Source organism: Homalodisca vitripennis, chromosome 4 (assembly GCF_021130785.1).
Source record: "Homalodisca vitripennis isolate AUS2020 chromosome 4, UT_GWSS_2.1, whole genome shotgun sequence".
NCBI lineage: Eukaryota > Metazoa > Arthropoda > Insecta > Hemiptera > Cicadellidae > Homalodisca > Homalodisca vitripennis.
The window spans coordinates 128,531,785-128,557,338 of record NC_060210.1 but is presented as its reverse complement, the minus strand read 5'-3'; the positions used below and the strand labels follow the sequence as shown (position 1 = coordinate 128,557,338).

The window sequence follows — 25,554 nt, the reverse complement described above, 5'->3', positions numbered from 1 at the left end:
ACGGAAATGGCAAAATACAAAATAATGTAATCGTAAAAAGTAAGGGCTTCGTGGTGTAGTGGTAGAGCATTCACCCGGCAAGTGACAGATCCGTGTTCGAGTCCTGGTGGACAAGTACTTTTAGTGATTCAAAATTTATTCAAATTAAATTAGTCTATTACCATTTATGCAAATTTAATGAATGTAAATAAAAGTTGTTTAACAGGCAATTGGTCTTCCAATCATATGTTAGTTTGGTTATTTAACCTTTTCGCCGCGAATTAATAAACCAACACTGTTCCAAGATTTACATTTTTTGACAAAAAAAAATTTTTTTTCCTACAATTATTAAACATTATTATTTTGGTTCCTTGAGATGTTATACACATGTTTTAGTAGAAAAACGTAACATTAAAATTTTTATGGTGAATAATACATGTTTTTTAGTTATTTTATTATATCAAAAAATTTGTAAGAAAAATATTAAATTGTATACGTTGGTTGATGTGCAGTCTGAATGAACTTTATATCATAATTTAATTGTACATACACCCATATATGATATTGTGTAACAAGTAATTTGTACATAATAATATAAATTTACCAGTAAAGCTGAAAATGTGGTGATTCGCACGAGGCGCAGAAGTAGCAGGGAGTCCATGTCTCACAACACTCACTTTTATACATTTAGAATTATTTATACAAAGTTAAAACTATTCATTCTTCAATTTACTTTTTTAATAGTTTCAAGTAATAAGTCACAATAAATACAAGTTAGTAGGCTTAAACATAAAAAATAAAAAATGCAAAAATGTTGTCCAATATGCAAACATTCTCTTATAGCCTTACAAGATTGTCTTGGTTTTTTAGCAATTGCAAGTTTTTCTTATAAATCTTTATAGAGTGATAAATTTCAAAACAAGGAACTATGCACAGGGGTGGCTCATCCTGGCAAGTTTTACAAAAATACGATGTTTGCTTTCTTTTACACGTGCCTTTCCCTTTTTTGGTGCAGCTTGATGTAGGATACTACAAACAGCACAGTTGGGTTTGTGGTTTTTATCTCCATATTGGCTGATAAAATGGATTTCCCTGATAGTCTGTCATCAAGAGGGTTGCTCAATTTTCGACCACGTCGGATTGCAGTTCTAGGTTGCCATGCACTTAGTAACCCATCAATAACCTTTTCTCGAAACTTTTTGTGGGTTAGAGATCTTACACCATTTTTGCATATTATAAGCTATGCAGCCATTTATCAATGCAATTTCAATGACAAAATGCCATAGGGGGTGGTACCATTTCATTGATTTATGGCCATAAGGATACGTAGAACAAAACTTTGTCAATTAAGTCTACTCCACCCATATTTTTGTTGTACATACTTGAATATTGGCTTTGTGACTTCTCGTCTGCCTGTCTTTGATCTGACTTCAATTAATTTTACTCCAGTGTCACCTACAGTAGAGAGCATGTTTACTTTTCCTGTATCTTGCCAGGAACATTGCTATCATATCCTTAGATTCTCGATCCATGTTGTTGGGAAATCACCTTTCTTTTTCTTCAAATTTTTCATTTGTGCAGTGCAAATTTTTTTCGGTTTGCTCTCACCGTACCACATGCTCCCCAACCCACTCAACCTCAGGTCGTTGAATAAATCAACACTAGAGTAGAAATTGTCCATGTATATGATTCTGTTAGTAGATTCAAAACCTAGTAACAAATCTTTTACAACTCTACTACCCAGGCCCTCATCTTTACTGTCGGTTTCTTTCCCAGTATACACCTTGAATCTCAACAGAAATCCATTTGAAGAGTCACAGAGCGACCCATACCTTGATTTCCCCATTTTGTTGATGGCTTGCTTGGGAGATATTGTTTGAAGGATAGCCTACCTTTAAATTTAACCATACTTTCATCTATAGAAAGTGCCTCTCCAGGCTCATAGTTGTCTAGATATGTTTTAGAAACAAAATCTATCAAGGGCCTTATTTTGAACAGTGGATCATATCCAGGATTACCCTTTGACACCTGATTGCTATTATCATTGAAATGCAAAAAAGACTTGATTAATTGATATTGGTCTCTAGAAAATATTTTGGAAAATGCCGGAGTTTTTGTCAGCCAAAAGCCGTCTTGAAAATATGATTCTTCGTTTGGCTTATGAATGAGTCCCATTGAAATTTGCGTTGCTGACAAAAGCTTTCATGTCCCTTTCATCGATTTCTTTTAGTTGGTGTAGTCTAGAACGTTTGGGAATGTCAGTTGTTACATCACAACATTGTAAAGAATAAATATTTGTCTGTTCAGCTACATATTTTATAGATTGCTTCAGGAAAGAATTTATGAAATGATTCAGTTGGAGTTAGGTTTTTCAAATTTGACCTTAGGTGTATCACAAAGTGTAAATTTAGGTATTTTGTCTAATACTATGTTAGAACCTATTTGAATTTCATCCCACAAGGTAGCATTGTTTTGTTGAGATTTAGGCCTAGATGCTCTATGGCTATTTTCATCTAATGGACCATCTATATCACTTTCAGAAGAATAGTCTACATTGTTATCACCTATTTCAAAATCTGAGTCTTCATTACCATGATTCAAATATTCATTAATCTCATCATCGGTTATTTGTTCCATATATTAAACAGGATAACCTCAACAGGCTAGAAATTTTGTAAAAACTATTGTCCCTGACTAGCCTACATACCTAACAATCACAGCCTTTTTGTTGTAAGATATTCACTACAGTAACACAACACTTTTTAATGTTTAATGTTAAAACACTTACTTGCATTAAAATATTAAGCAATAAAAACTAAACAATATGAATACAATAAATCAAAACAAATAACCAAACATAACCAATGTTTAATGTTAGTAAACACGGCAAAAGCAGCAGACTGCGATCCGAACAACTGCCAACATCATCATGTGACTAGTCTAGTTCAAATATTTGCCGCGCGCGCTGTAGCACTTTACAGAAGGCAGTGAATATGGCGTTTACTCACTTGGGACTATAGTCGACTTACACAGCCAACGGAGAAGTTTTTTCTGCTGCCGTGGACTAAAGTCGATTTAACGCGGCGAAACGGAAAAAAACGGTGAGTCGACTATTGTCGATTTACGCGGTGAAAAGGTTAAGCATATATGTGACAGAAATGGCTAAATTCAAAATAATTGTATTGTAAAACTTGAGGGCTCTGTGGTGTAGTGGTAGCGCACTCACCCAGCAAATGAGAGATCCGGGTTTGAGTGCCGGCGGAGCAAGTACTCTTTACAATTAAATATTTATTGAAATTATATATATATATATATTGGTCCTATTAAATAATTAAAACTCTATATTTAGAATGATCCAATATTTAATTTCAATACAATAATCAAGCACTATTTATACATGCTCCTGGACCGCACACCAAGGTGTGCGGTGAAAATACTCACCTCAGCTGTCTACTAACATCACAGTATTAAATCTATACTCAATACTGGCTGGGTTTGGATTTAATAAGATACCCAGAAATTTCAGATATTTATACTGAATACATTTGGTGACAAAGAGATATTCTCAGATACAAAAATTATTGCAGGGTATACCAATTTTCACATCTATTATAAAATGTTATATTAACGGTGTTTCAACATTCACTGATCATAAAAATATATTTTTGTTTCATTTCCGTGTATTTGTATGTATCCATGTTTGTGTTACATATTTTTAGTTTGTTTTTACTTTCACATGATGATGTCTAGTACTGAAATATATTCATAATTTTTGGACTACTTTTACAATGATATTTTAACATCAAAACATATTAATTCAATACTGTTTTTTTGATTACTGACAAAAGGTATGTACAAAACCTACTTTAATATTAAAGGTTGTAACCAATATATCGTCTATACAAACATAGTTAATAAAAAATATTAATATTAGTCATATTGTTAACTACTAAAACATTCTTTGTTTGAAGTTTATTTGTGACGATGGAAGGATTGTGAAGGAAATAGGATTTTTCCAGACATTTGCCATTGATTCATTCTCACAAAAATTCATTCTCAAAACTCACCTTGATATTTTTTGTTTCACTGAACGATGGCAAATGTCCGGAAAAATTATGTTTCCTTTACTAAAGCATATTATCATAAACTTATAAAATTTTAATTCAATAATTTCCTTACAACATTAATAAGGAAAATTCATATTTGTTTGACAGGTTATGAACAAATCAAAATACATTAGGATTACAGATGGCACTTACCCAGAATGCGGTGCCCAAGGATGTTGATGAGTCTTGTGACCACTATGGGATACCTCAGCTTTATGGCGTTAAAGAGCCCCTCAGGAAGTTTGGCTAGTTCTGAGTCTCTGATTGCCATCACTGTTGTTCCTCGAGGTGTCCCGGTTACCATCTCCACCTGTCACAAACAGATGTATTTACTAATGTCTCAACTTGTAGTACTTGATAAGGTAGAAGATGTTTGGCTAGTTCTGAGTCTCTGATTGCCATCACTGTTGTTCCTCGAGGTGTTCTGGTCACCATCTCCACCTGTCACAAACAGATGTCTTTACTAATGTCTCAACTTGTAGTACTTGATAAGGTAGAAGATGTTTGGCTAGTTCTGAGTCTCTGATTACCATCACTGTTGTTCCTCTAGGTGTTCTGGTCACCATCTCCACCTGTCACAAACAGATGTCTTTACTAATGTCACAACTTGTAATACTTGATAAGGTAGATCATTTTGGCTTTATCTATACCTCCTTTCCCAAGATCTGTCTTTAAAGACTTACACATACAAAAGCAATGTTTGTGATTTGAGGAACTTTCATGTCCTGGTATTTTATCACTACGTTTTTTCCATCTTACAAATCCCTCTTCTTTGGCTAATGATGAAATTTCAGATTCATGAGAAAATGAATGAGAAAACATTAAACAAGAAATACAGTGACACTCTAGTCTCACTATAAGCTAAATAAGACAGTTTGATTTGGGATCCGCTTTTTAATGATTTAAAAAACCAATCTTGAGTTAAGAGTTCGTCCGTGTCTTTCGCCTTGGAATAAATCCAATGTACATTATAGTTACTATTATCCCTCATTTTAGTAATGTAACATCTTTCAGTATCAGATAAATATTTTGGTCAAGTACCAGGATTATTAAAATCAATTACAAAGTCAGGTTCGGATTTCTTGTTTGAACTGGCCACAACATGCTTCAAACAACACCATCACAAACTTCAATAACCGTTTTATATACACAATAGTAAAAATCATAACCAAAAAACTGCAATCCCTCACAGTTAAGAAGATGGGAACTAGCATACACCAATGGCTTATAAAATCAAGAAATCTGCAAACCTAAACACAAGATTAGACCATTCGTCCATATATATATATATATATATATATATATATATATATATATATATATATATATATATACAGGGTGTCCAGCAACCATTCGAACAAACTTTGCCACATTGTTCAGCAGGCCAAAACTAACAAATAATGCAATATAACAGGTGCCCTATTTGGACATAAAATTAGAAAGTGCTCTCTACTAGTTGAGACAGATTGCAGTGCAATTGAAAATTCCTAAATCTTTGTAATTTTATGCCTTTGTTTCTTTCAAATCAGTGGACTCTTGAAGGTAGTTTTCAAGGTATGCCTTCTGATTTCCTATCAACTAGCAAATATTTAAAGAAACATAAACTAAATCCAAAAATGTTTTATTCTTTAACTATAAATGAGTATAAAATCTTTTAAATGTGAGGATACATCAATATTGTGATATTTTACAACTACAATTATTTGCAACAATTTGACATTATGGATTTAAAAATAGAAATATAACTTTTTTAAACTTGATTCTTCTTGATAGTATAAGGACGAAATGTAAAATCACGAACTTTAAAAGATATTTGGTTATAAAAATAGACTATAGTAATTCCTGGGGAGACTGATTAAACTACACATAAAGAGTTGTAATGGTTGGTCTTTAACTTTGCCCCCTCCTACAATTTTGCTGTTTGCTGCAAACGATTCCCTTCTTCAATTTTTCCACCCGGGGCAAACGATCCCTCCTACAACCCTAGCTACGGCTCGGCATGGAGGTGACACACAGGATATTTGTTGCAATTCCTTGGCTTATGCATGTCACAATGCTCTGGTATGATTTGTTTATTTTAACCTAGATCGTAGATATGTGTTATATTAGTTATCCACCTGAGGAAGAGATCAGATTTCAGATCTTGAAACTTTATGTTTTTTATTTCTTGTATCACTAAACGATGGCAAATGATACTCACAATACCAACGAGGTCCCCCTTGCCGTACTCAGTCACCAGCTGCTTCTTGCCATTGCTGTGAGTAATGACTGATCTTAGACGACCACTTAGGACTATAAATGTACTGTCTGAGTCATCCCCCTGCCTGAAAATATGTTTAGAATATAAATTTCTATCATAATTTAAACAATATTTAAAAAGTGTTTATAATTATTTTGTATTCCCAAGCTATAATCAAACACATTATATGTAAATTAATACTTTTAAAAACTTTAATGCTTTGTATAGCATATTATAAAGAATATGAAATTTATAATTTAAATAACAGACAATGTCAATGAAATATTCATATTCATATTGAACATCATTTGCTTGAAACTGACCGTATGGCAAAAAATCAAAGTATTACAAAAAATTATTAGATTACATTATACAGAGCAAACTAGCACATAACTGTAAGTTATTAAATGAAATCAATTATAATTATTACCTATAAACAGCACGTCCAGCCTCCAAAAATACCCAATCTAGAGCGAAATCGACTTGCCGCACAAACGGTGAGAGCCTGTCTACTACCGTGTGAGCCACGTGTAGCACAACCTCGGGCTTCTCACACAGAATCCTAGGGAACAGAGGAAAAGTTAAACTGTGTTACATTAGACTTTCTTGTCAGTAAAGCAAGCTGAAATAAGGTATCAGATTGAGAAAATGATTTTATGATACTATTATATGACTTATAACCATTACTTTCTGTTTTTCACTTACTTAACACACTCGAAAAATTATTTTAACAGGTGAACTATTTATTATATGAACATTCAGGGTTGTGTTTAACTGACCCGTAGACAGTGTTCTTGGAAAGGAGAGCAATGCGGCAGGTGTGCTTGGCTCGGATGGTGAAGAAGCTGGGCTCAGCTGTGAGAACTGCTAGTCCCCCGACTATCTCACCCGGGTATGCGTTGAACATATGTACATCCTCCTGGTTATCTGTGGTCTTCTGGGACACCTGTAGTGTGCCGGCCAACACGTACACTAGGGCGACATCCTGCAGGAACAATCAGAATTGGTTTTAGATTTTAGTGAATTTAAAATAGTTTTCCAAACATCAAACAAATTCCAAAGCTTTTCTATTAAGCCTGAGGAGCAGAATAAGTAATGAAAAAATAAGACAGACTAAATGAGTTATATCACAAGAATAATCAAAAGGTGTTAAATGAATGTAAAGGGCATTAACATGAAGGAATATAGGATATTAAGAAGAACAGAAGACCAGGAAATTGTTATTAAGAAGGCAAGAAGAAATTGTATCATGGAAAGGACTAAATACCAGTAGGTCAGTCTGAGCAAACGCTGTAACTTGTACCAGATACAATTGAATTCGAAGTAATAAAGGACCACAACACAAAAATTCAATTCACTTACAACTTTATATTCTTGATTATAACAAATTGGTAGTATTTATCAAACAGTGTATAAAGCTTTGATTTAGAAGATAATTTAATTTGTGTAATGTCTTTTTATTTTCAGTGGTTAGATAATAAATAAATACACAATAATAAATTTGCACATTTTTGTATCAATTACAATAGTTATTATTTCAAATTATATGTAATAACTTTTGCTAGATATCTTCACGATGCTGCTGATAATATACGGTAGCCTAGGGATAAGGTTGCAGCTCTCTAATCTAGAACTTATAGAGTTAATAAAAAGTTGCAAATTGGCTATGCCCTTAAAATATTTAGTGCAATTGTGACGCCATTGGAAAAAAGATAAAACAGAACAAAATAACAAACTTATTAAACTATCATCCTTTGATACAATAATATAACTTGATATAACCGAATCAGACCTTATGAGAATCTTCCTTCATGAGATATGTTCCTGCTGGCACTTCCCGGATCTCTATCTTGCCTCCCTGCAGTAGTGTGTCATCCTCTAGGCCTAATTCCCGCACAAACGCTTCCGTTGCTATCCTGATTAGTGTCTCCTCGTCATACGCCTCTGTGATCTGCTGTGAGCGTTTGCGTCCGACTCCATTACCGAGCCCAGCCTGAAGATCTGGAGTAGCCTGGCAACAAATTATACCCTCACTCACAAACTTCCTATTGACTGAGAGCAAGCCAAGTTTTTCCTGTAGATTAAAAGTCAAAACAGTATTTATATAAGAATAGGAAATATACTGAGTTTAAACTTTCAAATCTTGAACAAAATTTGTTTTTTACAAAAAATGGAAACACACTATTTTAGTCCTGATTCCAACAGAAGAGCAGTTTTTGGGCTAAAAATGTTCCATGAAAAGTAAATGTGAACACATGTTAAAACTTACCAATTTTGTACATTTACGACATGATAACACTTATTTCTATCTATTTTATAATTACTGTTTTATATGTACAGTCAATCAAAAAGGAAAACTGATGTACTAGTGTAAAATTAATTTTGTAACAAATTTTGAAAAATGTTAAATAATAATTAGGCAATACAGATAATAATAAGCACAAGCGTACTTCAAAAAACCATTTATTAGAAGTGTTCGTAAAAATATATCAAATTTAGTATCATGGATAACACTTTAGAAAAGATTACACACCATGTTGAAACAATTTGCTAATACAATTACAATCGTTTTTAATCTTGTGGTTTGTATTGTTTTAGCAATTTTTCAATGTGGGGAGAACCAGAAAACTTAAATGATTGTCATGGTACTGGCCGCATAAGCCTAAGTCTAATCTTAACAAATCTTGGGTACTTCTCTTTTAGTCATGAGCATTCTTCATCCTTCACAAAACAACTGGCACTATTTTGTAACTGCATTACAGCTCATATCTTCTCCATACACAGAATACAATTCAAAATGCATTTTCTTAGCCCAAAGAGATCTAATGATGCTATTTACTATCCCAGTGGAGGGGAGGAGAATTCATTGCCGTGGCCAATTTCAACATTAGTGTAGACAACTTAGAACGGTGTAACAACCTTTCACTGTGACTTTGCTAGATACAAACTGTAGCCACGTAGCGCCACCCAAATTGCCCCACTACCCCTACCCATTTGCAGATCAGATGCCTCAGCAACTTACTTTACAAACAACCCTTGAACAATGACCGTGCCACAGTATTATCATTTATAAAAACAAACGTTTTCTTAGAAATATACTTTCAAAAATTAAACACAATTTAATACATGATATATAACTATTATAACCTCAGTATCACTGGTTCTGTAAACAGAGATTAAAAAGTTTTATAAGTACACAATAATATATTTTAACTGGATAAAACACCCATATAATTACTAATCTTAAAAATGATGATACTTTAACCTGCATCAAACACTACAACAATTTCAACAGCACTTATAAGAAAAATAAGCTTTGCAAAATCTACAACTTTGTTTCTAACATTCACATCTTAAAAACTTCAGTCAAAACTGTAAATGGTGGTGTGTTATTAAATATCAAACACATCAACTTATAATATTTTAATGCAACTGATAATTTCATTTACGAAATAAATGCTGCAAATAGATGTGCAACTGTATATTTTGAATGTAAACCTTTTATAAGTATATACAGTACCTGGGAGTGGGAGGAGTGTGAGTAGATGTCAAACTCCGGCATGATATCCGGATGCTGTGAGGAGAACCGGATCTCCATGCCAGAGCGAGAGCGACGGTGCTGGTTCAGGATGGGGATGGGCTGGGTCTCTCCATCAGGTGTTGCTTGGGGTGTGCTGTGGTGGCTACCCTGCGGCTGTATACCTGTTATGTACACAACACTACAGATATACTTTTACACTTTAACTTAGTAAGTGTAATGAATAACATTCAAAATTAGATTTGTATAGACAGTAATACTAATTACTGCTATCTTTTCAAAGGAAATAATTATGATTAAAACAATCCATATTAAAACAAAAGTACAATTTTCAACCAAATTTATTTATTACAAGTGGGAAGATCTTAATAAATCAAAGAATCAGGTACTTATAGATGTATAAAAAATTTAAGTTATTATTATTTAACTTCATTTTAATAATTTATTGGTTGACAATTTGGTCCATAATTTACTGATTGTTCCATTGTATACCAAGTTTTTGTTGTTGGTGATATAAAATACAGCAAATGTGCAATATAAATGTAAACCATACCTGAAAAATTGTCATCTCTTGTTGGAAACAATTCTCTTGATTTTGATTTAACGGGCGATTGTAAAAATGGACTAGATTTCTTCCGTTGGTTTCCCTACAGCATTGAAACAAACATATGGTAGTATTACTGCAAGGTTCATAATATTTTAATAACATTGTAATAAAACTATCTATTATAAATAAATTTATGTAGTAAAGGAATGGTAATGAGACTGACCGGATTCACTAACTCAGCACTGAGGCCTAGATGCTGATGTAAAGCAGTGAAGGTGACACGCTGCAGTCGTACCATGATCACCTGCATAATTCGTATAAATGTGTCTGGATACTCCTTAAAGACTTCCTGGAATGCAGCCATCGGCAATCGCACCACAGTAGAATCCTCTATAGCACGAGCAGACACTGTCTTGTATGGCTTAGGATGACCCTGTCAACAAGTTTGTGTCGGATAAGGATTTGGGTTCTCTTGTGAAGGTACTGTATGGAATATTCTCAGTATTAGACATAGTGTCACTTAGAAACACAAATTTTATAATTGAGTCACATGATGTCAAGTCACATATTGTTTAGTCACATGAGTCAGTTACAAGGTATCTTCAAAAAGTAACGGGAATTTTTATTTTTTATAAATATATTATTGATTTGTCATACATTAATGTTGTCACCTTCCAAATAGTCCACATAAGATACTACACACTTGTGCCAGTGCTTCTTCCAATGCTCGAAACACCTCTCAAACTTGATCTTTGGGATAGCATTTAGCTCTTTCAGCGATACACTTTTAATCGTTACAGTACTGTTTTTGGCCAAATATTCACAAACAAATGAGCAGGTGCATTGTCATGGTGGAAAATCCAATGAATTGTTTTGCCACAAATCTGAGTGATTTTTGTTGCTTCATGCAAATGGCGTTGAACTTACAGGTAGTAACTCCTTATTGACCATTTGATTTTGTGGCAAGAATTCATGGTGCACTATGCTATTAAAATCAAATAAAAGTAAGCATAACATTCACGTTTAACTGCACTTGTCGACCTTTTTCAGTCTTGGCAATCCAGAATGCCTCCACTGGGATGATTAAGCCTTAGTTTCAATATCATATCTGTAAACCCATGTTTCGTCACCTGTTACAGATGTTTCAGTAGTTCTGCATCGTCACTGACTTGATTTTGTGACTCCAGAGCAACTTCCATTCACCACTGTTTTTGTTCAAAATAACATTAAAAAAGATTCGTGGCATGAACCAATTAATACGCCAACATGATCAGCAACCTTATTGATCGTAATATATCATTTGTTCATTCTCTTCAACTTTTTCACGTTTTCATCAGTTCTTGATCTGCGTCCTGAGGCGTCCTCATGTCGTTCAGGGCATTCTGAAAGTTCATTATCTTCAATGGCTTCATGGCCATCTATGAAACGTTTATACCACCTGTAAACTCTTGTTTTATTCATAGTAAATTGATTCATCATAGATAACCCATTGTTAACATTTCCAACTCGGTGTTACAATTTATTTCATTTTTCACACTAAATGTAATACAAATTCTTTGCTCCATATTTTTGCATCTTAGCTGCTGCCACTGCAAATTTAAACAATTAATACAGTTGGAAATGTTATTACACTTCAGGAGCAAGAGTACCAACATAATAAAAAAAATCTTCACAATCAGACCCTCCAAAAACCTGTGAAACTTAAAAATTCCCATTACTTTTTGAACACTACTTGTATAGTTGTATCTTCTAAGAAATGTAAAATGAATGACATTTTGTAAGTAATAACAATTGAAGGACTCAATAATAAGGTGCCAGTGAATGAATGTACCAATTAAGCTAACAATTTAATACCCACATAGATGTCGATTAGAGCATGCTGGTAGCTGAAAGCTCACTTGTATTTATTGTAGAGCGAGTAGGTCACTACAAATCATACTGTATTTAATCCTATAAAAAATACAGTAGGATCCTGGGGGGTTTCTGGGATCCTGTTGGCTATCCTTGAATGTTTCAGGGATATAGTAGTTAAAGTGAATGAGAATCAATATGAGTTATGACTTTCATGAGGTTTTTATTACATTTTATACCTGCTCATATACGGTTTATATAAACATTTCACAATGAACTAAATTTTGTTTTCTGACCTAATTAGGTTAAGGGAAATGTAAAACAAAGTTAGGTTTTGATGTGTCCTAAATACAGTATTAAATTTTCTGAAAAGTTTTACATCATAACCAATGTGGAACATTTTAAAGGGAAAAATAAAGAAAAAAAAAATGGTAGAAATTGTATCAAATATAACACTACAAATTCTGTCATAAACTATCATTCTATTTATGAAAAAAGAACAAAAACTTTATTTTATTTATTACTGATCCACTTACGGAAATAAGTAAAACCAACCGTCAAAACGTCAGTGAAACTCAGCAAGGAGGTGACAGAATCTCCTGTCTTGACCACTTTGAGTGAAATCTGCTCACCGTCTGTTCCTGTGATAAAGACGTTCACTTTTCCATTTTGTATCACGTACACATTTTCATCAGGATCACCTGCAACCACATAACCATTTCATATTTGTAAATATAAAATATTAAAGAAAGCACTAAACAAATAACTACTATAAAAAAATTAAATTGGTTTCATCACAATATTTCCAAATCATGTGAAACAATCTGGTAATTTGAGACAAGAAATTATCAAGCTATCTTTACACTAAATACACAATTTCTTTTAACTTTAATTACAAAAACATTTAAGGCAGTAATTGAGAAAATCAGAGTAAACCTTATTTACTCCACTATTTTCATTCAATCATAACAAATAGTACCTCATAGATTACATTACAAATACATGTGTACATGGATGAGCTTGTTTTTAGGTCTCTTTACAATTTCTTTTTCTTAAGTTTTGTGACATTAGCTAATTTTAAAACAAGTGAAAATATTTTTCTTTTCTCATAAAGTTAGGTTACAGTAATAGTTATAGTATTTTTCAAAGTTTGGTTGAGTACTTTTATGACAAATTATAAGATACAACCATTTCAAAGTTTTAAATTTTTCTAAGGAAACACACAGGCAAAAAAACACAAAATAGAAACAGACATATAATCATGGAAATTTGTTGTTAATATTTAATTTTTTCTTAATTCCAATACTTTCTTATTAAGTAGCATAAGTAATTTATATAAATATTAGGACTTACCTATCTTAAAAAGATAAGCACCAGCTGGTAGATTCATTATGTCAGTATGTTTGCAAAGCTTCAAAAATATTGGCTTTTCAAAATGACCAAATACGCTGAAAATGGCAAACTAATTAATAATTTATTAGCAAAAAGTAATTTCAAAACTACTTACTAATACATACAGAACAGAACTTTGGAGATATGACTATATTCATATTATAAATCATACTAGACAAAATTTAAAAACATAACATTAATTTTATTTTCCTTAAACTTTCTGTTTCCTTCATTATTAGAAGAACTTGTTAGTCACTGACACTTCAACTTTATTTAACAAGTTTAAGTAATACAATTAAAATAACTCCATTTCTTACTACAATAAATTGAATGCATCACAGTATACAATTGAATACATTAAGTGTAATATACACGTATACACTCACTTAACTATACTACAAAGGAAGATAAAGATATTTGTGTGATATACTGGAAAATTAAAAACAAAAAGGGAACTCATCGTAGGACTCATAATTAACTGTTACTTATGAAGATGATTTATGTAAATGCGTTTAAATTATATTTATGCAAATTAAAACTCTATAAATATTATGAATTTAAAACTGACAGTCAGTTGTATATTCCTGAAGTTGTAAATGATCTTGTTTTGGAAAAGTTCATTTAGTTGATTTTAGTTTTTAAATTTTCAAAGTTTATTAATTTATGTTGTATATGTTAAAACTGATACCATTTTTGCTGGCTAGTAAACCTTGGTTTATAAATTATAATGTTATGCTACAAATGGAGATTGCGAGTTGTGTATTACCTTACGGGTTTATTTTAAGATAATATGCTACAAAAGAGTTGTATACAACATGGAACTATTCATAGAAAAGATCTAAATATCCCTTTAATAATATATTTCACTACAAATAGATTCCATCTAAATTAAAATCAGCAAAAATCTACAGCTCATATGTGAAGACACTTATATAAAGGTGTTGGGTAGTTTAGTCAATGAGAATAAAAGCATTGTGCTAGAGATAAAAAACATCAATTATAGGATTTGACATCTGTATTGACAACAGACATACCTTTTCACATTTATTTCATTCTTTTACAAAAAGTATATAAACTGTGATTTTAATTTAATTACAAAACTGAAATTAAATTGACATGTCTAATGAAGGCTGTACCGTATGCTCTGAAGCATGTAGAAAGCGTCTAGAGGAACCCTTTGTTCATCTTTACTGGAAATGTCTTCTTGTAAATATTCAACTGGAGGCTCGAGTAACTGAAAATAAAATTGTTCAATTATAATGCAAAAGTGTAATAAAACAATTTTAAAGACAAAATAAAAGAATAATCTATAAATATGACATTGAAGACTGTGAAATTAGTATTTTTTTACAAAAGATTAAGTCAACGCTTTAGGTTATATTGTGCCGTACTCTACAATTAATTAGATTTTAAACCAAATTTGCAATATTCTTTAAACTTCAAATAAGTTTATATCAATGAGACATAAACAATATAATATTCTGTGCTTCTTTCCACAAGGCTTTCAACTCCACACAACAGTAACATCACTGTCCTACATCAAAAACATCAAATTATGCTATTTAAATGAAAGGGTTAGGCCATTAATCAAGTCAGATTAAGGATGACAAAAACTTCTTGAGAAGTCAATACATAATTATTCACTTCCTCTGTATTTTACCTTGTAAATATTAAAAAGTAAACAAAAAAAGCTAACCAAAATGTCAATGAATAATACGGTAATAGTTGTAGAAATGAGATGATGGACTGAAAGTGAAATTATATAATTAAACTACAAATCTCAGTCGCTCAGACGAAAATAGTTTTAATAATTTATCACTAAGCCTTTTTTTTAATAAACTCCCTAACATCAGTTTAGGATTGACTAATCAACTATTCTTACTAATCAATAAAGGATTATCAGATTTACGGGACAGAATTTGTATTCTATTAATATTTATAATTAATTAATTGTAGAATTGCATTAAATTCATGTTAGCAAAATAGTTTATTTGCTACTGAACATAATGCACCATCAATATGACAGACTCAATATCATTCTGAACCCTTTAAGTCTCAATGTTCCTGTATACAGATGTCAAAAATATCTACATACAATTCCAGCATCTATTACACAGACATTCACTAATTGTTTGAAAATGTAAAACATACCAAAACTTTCATTTGCACTGTATCAAAACTACCACAAGGAGTAATTTATTTACATGTTGTGATAAACTGATGAAATATTGTGAGTCTTTTACTTTTAAGTGTATTTAAAAAAACAAATATCAACTACTTTTTATTGTATACTGATGTAGACATATTTTAAGATAAAGAACACAAACCCACCCATAAACCCATGTCGCATTTTACAAAAATCTACGTAAAACTTGACAAAATTAAGATATATCAATGGAATAAAATTTTCCACTTAAAGAATTAAATTTCCTATAAAATTACACCAAACATCGTAGATTATAACCATGTTTTGTACTAAAAAAATGTTGTGCTTTCAAAATTTACAAGAAAAATACAAATTTTAAAAAATTGTTCTCGAAAGTAAAAAAATGTATATACTTTATTGCTTATAAATTACAGGATATTATAGCCTCATTAGCTAAAAAAACAATGGCTTAGTCAACCAAATATCAATAAAAGTGAATGTTTTGTGAGAGTTTTACTAAACCCTTGTATATTTAATTGGATTTATACAAGGAGGTTGGGCCCAAGAATATTGAGTGGCTAATGGGTTAATTATTGTATAAGTAATCAGATTAACATGCTGACTATAGCTGACATACTCTGATTGTTCCTGAGTGAGTCTTGATCATGTTTCACAGCAAATATTTAAAAAACTATTCATCAGAGACAATTTTCTGTTCATGATTTACATTTGTCACTCATTCCTCTGGCAGTCTGTTGGCAATTAGTGCCTTTCACTGGACAGTTAACAAACACTAAAAGCAGAGCAGTGGCAAATCGCCAATTCATCATACCTTCAACTGCTGTGGAGTGTTATCCTTCTTCATCTGGAGCAGACGTCTCGCAAACTTCATAACCAGTTTTCTCTTTTTGCCCTGAACTCCATGGACTTGTCCCGATATTGATTTTACCTGACAAAAGTATTACTAAATAGAAACATACTTTTTATTTATGAGAATCATTTTATACAGTATTTATTTTGAAATACGAAATCTTAAATCCTTATCAAATATAGTTAAGATACCATAAAAGTTGATGTTATGTTAACTAATTATTTTCTGGCACATCGATCAATGAAATAAAAGATTTATAATTCTTATTCTAAACATACTTTCACAATGAATCAAATGTAATAACAGAAAACACATGGTGATTGGAAATTGGCGTTAACCTATTCTGGGCAACTTCTTAGTTCATAGTTTGTATTAATGGCCTTCCAAATTTTGTGCCCAATAAGTGTTTTTAATACGCTGTTTCATTTCCACCTCATTTCAAGATAACGAAGCAAAGTACCTCGGCATTATAATAGATGACAAGCTATCTTGGAATCCATTGACGATCTCTGTAGTAAGCTTAACTCCAGTGTTTATGCTCTTAAAAGAGTAAAAGTTCTTGTAACCAAGATACTACCAGGGCAGCATATTTCTCTCTAGTCGAGTCTCACCTGAGGTATGGATTATTAGCATGGGGCAACTCTTCAGCTAGAAACAGGGACCGTGTTCTAGTTCTGCAAAAAAAGGCTATTCGAATATTAGCAGAACTGACTCCTCACGAGTCATGCCGTCAGGCCTTTGAAGAACTTGGAATCCTGACAGTGGTCTCACTCTATATTTGCGAGGCCACCTGCTACACAATAGCTCAGAAACCTGAACACCTAGGTAACAATCATAACTATAACACAAGAAACGCATAAGACTATGCCCTGCCAACGCACCACCTCACTCTGTTTGAAAAGAAACCTACCTACATGGGAAGAAGACTTTTCAACCAACTCTCAGAAGATCTGAAGAGACGTAGAGAAGACAAGAACTTCAAGACATCACTCAAGACCTGGCTGCTACAGAAATCTTTTTACACCCTAGAAGAATTTTTCAATGCCTGATTATTTATGGTAACATTTCTGTACCATATATAAAATTAGCTTCATCACCTGTTTTCAACTCTAACTGTTACCTATTTATATCTTCTTGACTGATTTCAACTAAGCTATTATTGTATATACAATTTTAAGATGTGAAATGTACAAATCTTTAATAACGATGCCATTACTGTACTCTATGTTCAGTTAATAAAGAATTTTGATTGATTGATATGTATGGTACTCTGCTCTGAGGAAATTCTAATGGTGCTAGGGATGTTTTATATTGAAAAAAAGCTTTTCGTGTTTAATATTAATTTTAGGTATTCAATACAATGTTTTGTAATATTTTTTTTAGGCATTCGTATACTCTGCTTTTACAGATAACTTTATAATTAATCTTCCTTGTATTTTTATTTTACAGTACTTAATATATATTAAGGAGAACTTAGATGTGTTCAATTTGATAAGTTCTATTCAAGATTATGCACAAGGTACCAAGATCTCTTACTTGGATTTATGATTTTCTAAGCTAACCAAAACCAAACATATATGGTTGTATGTATGAATTAAGTTATTACTGATAAAAAATGTTAATATTATATTTTTTAATACTTGAAGTAAAACACTTTTAACTTTATTGAAGAAATGTAGTAGTATTGATAACATATTTTTTTACTTTTGTCTTTTCATAATAAATGTTAAGTAATTGTAGTTTAAGCTTACATTATGTAACTTAAACACACAGATGTTTCTTGGACATTTAAGAATTGTCAAAGCATTGCATGTGGAACAATGATAAAAAGATTCTGATTTAAAACATTATCAAAGACATTTTTGGTGATTCTGAGCAATTATTGTATCAATTTCAATTCCATTCATGTCATTATGACGTTCAGGCAGTCCTCAGAAAGTAAGAAACATGAAAATTAAAGTTAGGAAAGCCACTTGATGAAAAATTGAAGTTAATGTTCATAGTCAAGTAGGTTCATATTAGACTATATATTAATGTTTAACAAAAAATATTTAAATGACAAATACAAGAAAGCATTCCTTGCAAGAGAATACTTTAAAAGAGTTGTGACAGACAAAATCCTTAAGACTTAAGACAACTGCTACCTAAAACTCGAGATTTGAGTGTTTTTTATTTTAGGTTAACATAAACAGCTCAACAATAACAACATATTAATGTTGATGCTTTTTGAACTATGTTTAACACTTATATTTAATATTTTATATATTAAAGAACAAAAAATCTATTAGCATACCTTTCTCATTATTTTCCGTCCATAGAAAAGAACTTTATCCCTTTTCCGGAACCGAGGCCTTGTTGATCCGACTCCTACCAACTCTTTAACTTCCGGCAGCAGCTCTACACATAAGAACTTAGTGTAATCATAAAGGCAGATGCATTTACAACAGCACAAATTTAGTAATATAACAAAACAAATATACTGACAACAAATTATTATAATCTAAGGAATATAAAGGTATGACAGTCAAATTTGAAAATGGTATAGTTCATTAATATTAAAATATTGGTTGTTAAATATAATTGTCATAACTAGCAAAGCTGGTCTGTTAGGAGGCTCACATTGGCAAACAAGGCCGATTAAAAGTGAAAATTCAATTTACAACTGACTGTGAATATATCCTTTGCTTTGAGTCTCTAGTAGTGTATTTAAACCAGCTCTTGTACTAAACCAACAAATAAGTAAAAAACTAATAGGATGGCTGAAGAGAGTTGCTACTGAATAATTCATAAAATATTATTTTATTTTTCAATAAAAGTTATAATTTAACAATGTTATTAGTTTTTCTCCTTCCATGTTATATACTGTATTTATGTAATTCCCCAGAAATGTTAATAGGAGATACCCTTGTTTGGTTTACATAGGTTAACTCTACCCCCTACTATGGTCAAACACAAGACATCCTGTGGCTTCCCAGAGCCAACCCCTATTGCCTCCCATATCCAACCCCTATGGCCTCCTAAGGCCAACTCCTGTGACCTCCCGAGGTCAACCCCTGTGGCCAATCCTTTGTGACCTCCCGGGACCAACCCCTATGCACAATCCCTGTGAACTATCAAAACCATACTTGTGGAGTTTGCCTCAATTGGCATGTAACATTGGCCTGCATACTTTATTACAATTCATTATAAACAAACATTTTTTGAATCTAAAACACAATAATAACCCTGAAACATGTTCCCAAGCCCATAAAACCAAGTTTAATTACACTACTTAACTAACATACAGTTTTTGATAAATTTTATACATTAATAGCCAATATAATTTGTCAGCCTATCCCTTTTGGGTTAATGGAGGGCGAGTTTTGGATGCTAAATCGTTAACTATTGACTCAAAATTCATAATAAACTCTAAATTAGTGAGTGGAAAAACATTGGTTTCTGGTATTATGTACACATTGTAACAGTATTTGATTTTGTATGTTTATTAGGAGGAGGGTTGACCAAAAAAAGGATGCCATGAGTAAAAATACTACCAAATGACCATCTCAAGATGCTAAGAACATCTTCTATACACAGTATTTTTTCTTTTTTCAGGATAATGAGTCAAATGTATTCCTTAAAAAAAACAAAATCCAAAAGTGAAATTTCACATCATTATGTTGACACTGAAAAATAAATGTATAGTAATATTCCTCAACAACCTTGGCAAATTTCTGACACAAATTTCTTGTAAACAATGATAACTTTAAACAATAAGTAAATGCTAGTTAATGATCATAGTTAATTGTAATGTTATTATTATTATTTAAAATGATATTATCATACATGAAAAACTTATTTTTGTCAAAAAAATATTCAATAACTAAAGAATACTGACACTTGTACTATGTGAAGCATGCAGACTATAGTAAACCCAGACGTAAATATATGACAACTTAAAATTATTGTAAACAAAATCAAACATGAATGAAGTATCCATAAAATAGTACCTTTAGAACATATTACACTGTTTAGAGTTGTGTAATCAACTAAAAGAGTAGTAAGGGTAGTAAAACCCAGTAAATTCATGTATCATGTTATATAAATAAATATAGCTGAAATACAAATATTTTAGTATATTTATTTAAATTTGTTTACATACTTAAATCTCAAAAAGAAATGGTACATCACTGAAAGTACCAGATAAATGACAAATATCTCTTTTGGAAGGAATGGAAAATGAAAGATACAAAGTTCGATCAATTTTGTTTGGTCATTGAATCAGCTTGTCAGAACATACAAGCATACACTGTTTACATATGAGTATATTTTTTTAGTAAGCAAAAAATGAAAAGGAACATTTCATACACTAAAGTCAGAACCTTGAGTATAAAAAACTCTTGAGATGAATCTTTTAGATTTGATTCTCTACTTGTAATTTTACCGGTTTGTGCAACAGAAGCTATAAATTTACTTTCATAAAAACCAGACAATGCATTGGATTAATAAAAGGATTTATACATTTTTATATGCCTCATCATTAAAGAACATTTTCTTATTTTTAACAATGCTTTATTTCATGCCAATTGCATAAAATATTGTAAAATAATAAATCAAGTGTGTTTTTATATATACTATTATTATTATAAGATATAGTTATCATTAAAATGTACACTATTCAATAAAAAAACTCTTAAAAATGTTTTTCACATAAAGAATACAATATTTTGGAGTTCTCTGTATTTATTTTAAATATTTAATAAAAACACAATGAGAACAAAGTACACAAAGACTTGTGTGTTGATAGTGACTCAGTGACGATATGGCACACACAGACAAGGCATGAGTGTTAAGTCTGATTACATTGATTTCTGTCCCTTAGCAAGCAAGGCCAGTTAGTCAGTCAGCAAGGAGTGGTGACTCACACAATACAATATCCCTGAGCTGTCTAAATAACATTACCATACCGTTCTTATACACTAAGAATCCCTTAAATGTACTTTATACAATTATTCAAATATTTATAGAGTTCAGACAGTAAATTGGAACCAAAAATGGCTCACTGAATGAAAACTGTACCTTAGAAATGAGAAAGTCTATAAAGCTAAAATTTGGCATGGTGGTTCATCATATATTGCATATGTACAATTAGGCTGTTTAAAAAATCTACAATATTTTTTCAATAATTTTATATTCAAAATAGCTACTTTAAGCGTTTTTACAGTAGGCATATGATTTTCCTGAATACAAAACTCTTATATCCAATAAAAAATATAATTCTATGGAAAAACACAAAATATTATAAAGTTGCAGTAATACTCATGTCAAAATGCTTGGCTAAAAATGGCAAGAAACAGTTAGATACTTTAGTATTATCCAACGGCCACTCTGCCCTTATATATTATTAGTTTTAATCTATATAAGTAGATAAATACATATGTACGTATTTTAAATAGAAAAGGTTAAAGTAAACTTTTACGAATGTTCTCGTGATCTCAGCTTTATTTAGGTACTATCTCGAGGGATGATTTCTTTTTCACCATAAGTGCGGGGCCACCGAAGACCGCACTGAGGGCCAAGGGCATTTCCGATCGGTACTTTCCCGACCTCAGATCGTCTAACTTTTCTGACATCAGATCGTCTAACTTTTCTGACATCAGATCATGTTGGATACTCTGGCATATGATCTGAGGTCGGGAAAGTACCGATCAGAAATGCAACTGGCCATCACTACGGGCTTTGGTGCTCTTCTGACGAATAAAGAAAAACATCCTTCGAGATAATACCTAAATTGAAGCTCAGATCACGTGAACACTCTTAAGAGATAATTTTAACTTAGGTTCTGCTAATAACATATTTGTGATAACCTAATCAAAGCCTATTTATAATACCAAAGAACCAAGTTATTTCTGATTCTAATCATCTACTTTCCACTCTCTAAACATAAACTTTTTTAATATTATAAAACTTTTGTTTCTAAAGAAAAAAACTAAAGTTGCGGGTAACAGTTCTCTTGTAATGTGCATGCCTTATAAACCTTATAAGGTTGCATATAATTGTAACAAAAAACTGTTAAATTAATTCTGGTGAAAGATTGATAGGCCTGTTATGTTTTACAAACAATGCCTATATCACACACGCATGGTTGCCTTATCTATGTTTTAAAACAGATTACCTTTGTTTTTCTCATTCATGAGTTTTACAGGATACGACATACCGATACAATGAACTATCAGAAACACAACAGAAAGTGATAAGGCATTTCAAGTTTTCACAATATCTCTTTACAAAGTTATTTGCAACTCCACTGACCTTTGACATTTTGACATCCGAAAAAGAGTTCTTTCTTGGACAAAGAGTAACCTACATACCAAGTTTCAAGTCTCTAGTACCTTTCTATCAAGAGTTATTGCACAGATGGACAGCCAACACGGTTTTCAAATTAAACCTATAGTGTCCTTGATACATAAGAAATACTATGCTGTAACATATTAAAGGTATACAAAAGTCTTAAGATTTTCTTTATATGAAAACATTGTAGGTAGTGCACTTCAGGTTAGTCTATTATTAAGGTTTAATGTCATATCTATCAAATTTTGTAAAAATAAATTTGTTTATTTAAAGACATACAAAAACCAATAAGCACTGCAATAAGTGTTAAAAGATATTTATTTTGGGATCATGTACTTAAGTTTTTTAAATACTAAACATGTGTTTACACCCAAAAAATAAGTAAATTCTGTTATAAATTAAAAATAAAATAACGTAACTTTCAAAGGACTCCAAGCAATTGGCAGTAAGGTTACTCAAGACGGCTATGTAGTACTTATAACAGAATATATACAACATATAAAGTTATAGTTTAAAAATGGAGCTATCATGTTAATTATATACTTGTATTGTATTTACAAAAAAAATATAATTAGACAAGAAAAAAATATTTTAAGCAATGTTGTATACATAAAAATTAAAAGCTTTAAAACTTCTATCAATTAGAATTAAACGCAAATACTTGAAATTTAAATTTTGAACTGAAGTGAGCGACCAATAAAATTGCTTAAGTGACTGTAATTCTCATTGGCAATGTGTTTTTTATAGTTATCTCAATACACAATATACAATGGGAACACTAATCTTAATATTCATTTGAGGCATACAAAGTAGTTGTATAATGTTAAGAAATTAAACTTCACACTATCAGGGCAGAGTAGTACAAAATTCCATTGTAACCTCTACTCTACTATGTAAAATTATTACTAAAACCTTTAAAACAAGAATATACTACATCAATAAATTGACAATGTTTGTGTTTAGGACAGACAACAGTCTAGGATAGCAATGTTATTCTGGGCCTGGCCCACAACCTTGACCATTTCTTTGTTTATACTCTGAAATTAGATTAGTGACAATAAATACATGCAAAGCTAGTTAGTTGTATAATGAAGGCAAACAAAATTACCCAAGATTATGCCAATAATTCAAACATACACGAAATAAACATGTTGTTTATTGTTGTTGAGATAAAGTATTTTTTGGTGGCCATTTAAAATATGTTATCTAAAAATAAATTATAATCCCCGTAGTTAATAATAAATAAATTTGTTTTATCTCTCAAATATATTATACATTGACAACTTATTCACAGTTTAATTTTTTAATATAACTAAATGTTGGACATTAATAAATTTGTTTAAATTTTATAAACAATAAAAATTGTTTACAACGTCATATTTAAAAATCAAATAAAAAAATATAGTGACTTGCCAAGTCTGAACTTTTTAGTAGTTTGAAGGATACTAAAAAATAATCATAATTACCAATAAAACAACATGTAAAAGGCACTAGATAAATCCATACATCATACCATATATGCTGTAACAAGTACCAAACAGACCAGATTGTACTACTTATTTTTAACTGCAACAAAATTTTAAAATGATTGGGCTTGCAATCAAAAAAGTTTGATTTAAAAGTTCTAATCGCCTACTAATTACAATAATAAGAAAATAGCAAACAGATAACTAACAATTTTATATAGCTTACAGTTTTATTCCTGTTTTCACTTTCCACCAAGTAAAAAATGTTCTGGTGGAATATCAACCCTAACCTATTCAGAACTTTCACTGTACATAGCCACTTTCTCAATTTTTTCTAAGTCATACAGATCATTTCGAGTAATATTATCAAGTATTTTACAAAATTTACAGTCAGAAGATACGAAATTAAAACTTCTTGTGGAAAAGGTATTATTAATGTTCAGAGCTTCCTATCTTTGATATTATGGGGTGGCACAGTAGTTGAACGAACAAAAACTAAGAGAACAAGTATTAACATAAGTTAAAAAATCGCTCCATGATTACAATTTGAGAAAACAAGAAAGAGCATCGAGCCCATAACCATTGCAGGGGGGCAGCAACTCCACTTTGCACTAAAGAGAGATACAAACTGATTATGTATATAAATAGTAATACCTGTATAATTACTAGACTGAACCAAATAAATTGGATAAAAAACGGATTAGAAAACAAGGACACACACACTATATTGTAATATGTATATAGGTATTCATACTTTCCCAGAAGAAATACCGAGAACATAAACACAGTAAACCTGATGGCCCACGAAGAATGCTTAATATGGATTCATATTGTATCTTGTTTTAAAGGATTATATTAATCATAAATATCAGTGTAGGCGATAGTTTGGATGTTTGTGATTCTGTCATGCATAAGCATACACAAGGTAACTTTAAAATATGGTTCATTTTTATTTTAAATAAAATAAAATCATTTATCCACAATTTGAGTATCTTGCATTTTTTAATTTTTAATTTTTCAAATCCACTTTAAATACAAAATCCTGCAAATTGTTAGAAAAAGCTTCAAAGGCAGACGCCACATCAGTCT

At 31.4% G+C, this 25,554-nt stretch overlaps 1 protein-coding gene across 3 annotated transcripts in view; it reads right to left on the bottom strand.

Moving 5' to 3' along the window:
- The window catches only part of LOC124360147 (neuropathy target esterase sws), a 76,082-nt gene that overhangs the window by 39,773 nt on the left and 10,755 nt on the right, over nucleotides 1–25,554 (bottom strand). For all 3 annotated transcript variants that reach the window (XM_046813504.1, XM_046813502.1, XM_046813503.1), the window contains exons 3-15: nucleotides 18,963–19,066; nucleotides 16,631–16,747; nucleotides 14,789–14,886; nucleotides 13,614–13,708; nucleotides 12,816–12,961; nucleotides 10,633–10,842; nucleotides 10,416–10,509; nucleotides 9,845–10,026; nucleotides 8,117–8,335; nucleotides 7,104–7,309; nucleotides 6,755–6,886; nucleotides 6,286–6,409; nucleotides 4,239–4,395 (exon numbers count right to left, since the gene is read on the bottom strand). In XM_046813504.1, the coding sequence (XP_046669460.1) occupies nucleotides 4,239–4,395; nucleotides 6,286–6,409; nucleotides 6,755–6,886; nucleotides 7,104–7,309; nucleotides 8,117–8,335; nucleotides 9,845–10,026; nucleotides 10,416–10,509; nucleotides 10,633–10,842; nucleotides 12,816–12,961; nucleotides 13,614–13,708; nucleotides 14,789–14,886; nucleotides 16,631–16,747; nucleotides 18,963–19,066 (1,884 nt within the window). The remainder of the gene's footprint in view (nucleotides 1–4,238; nucleotides 4,396–6,285; nucleotides 6,410–6,754; nucleotides 6,887–7,103; nucleotides 7,310–8,116; nucleotides 8,336–9,844; nucleotides 10,027–10,415; nucleotides 10,510–10,632; nucleotides 10,843–12,815; nucleotides 12,962–13,613; nucleotides 13,709–14,788; nucleotides 14,887–16,630; nucleotides 16,748–18,962; nucleotides 19,067–25,554) is intronic.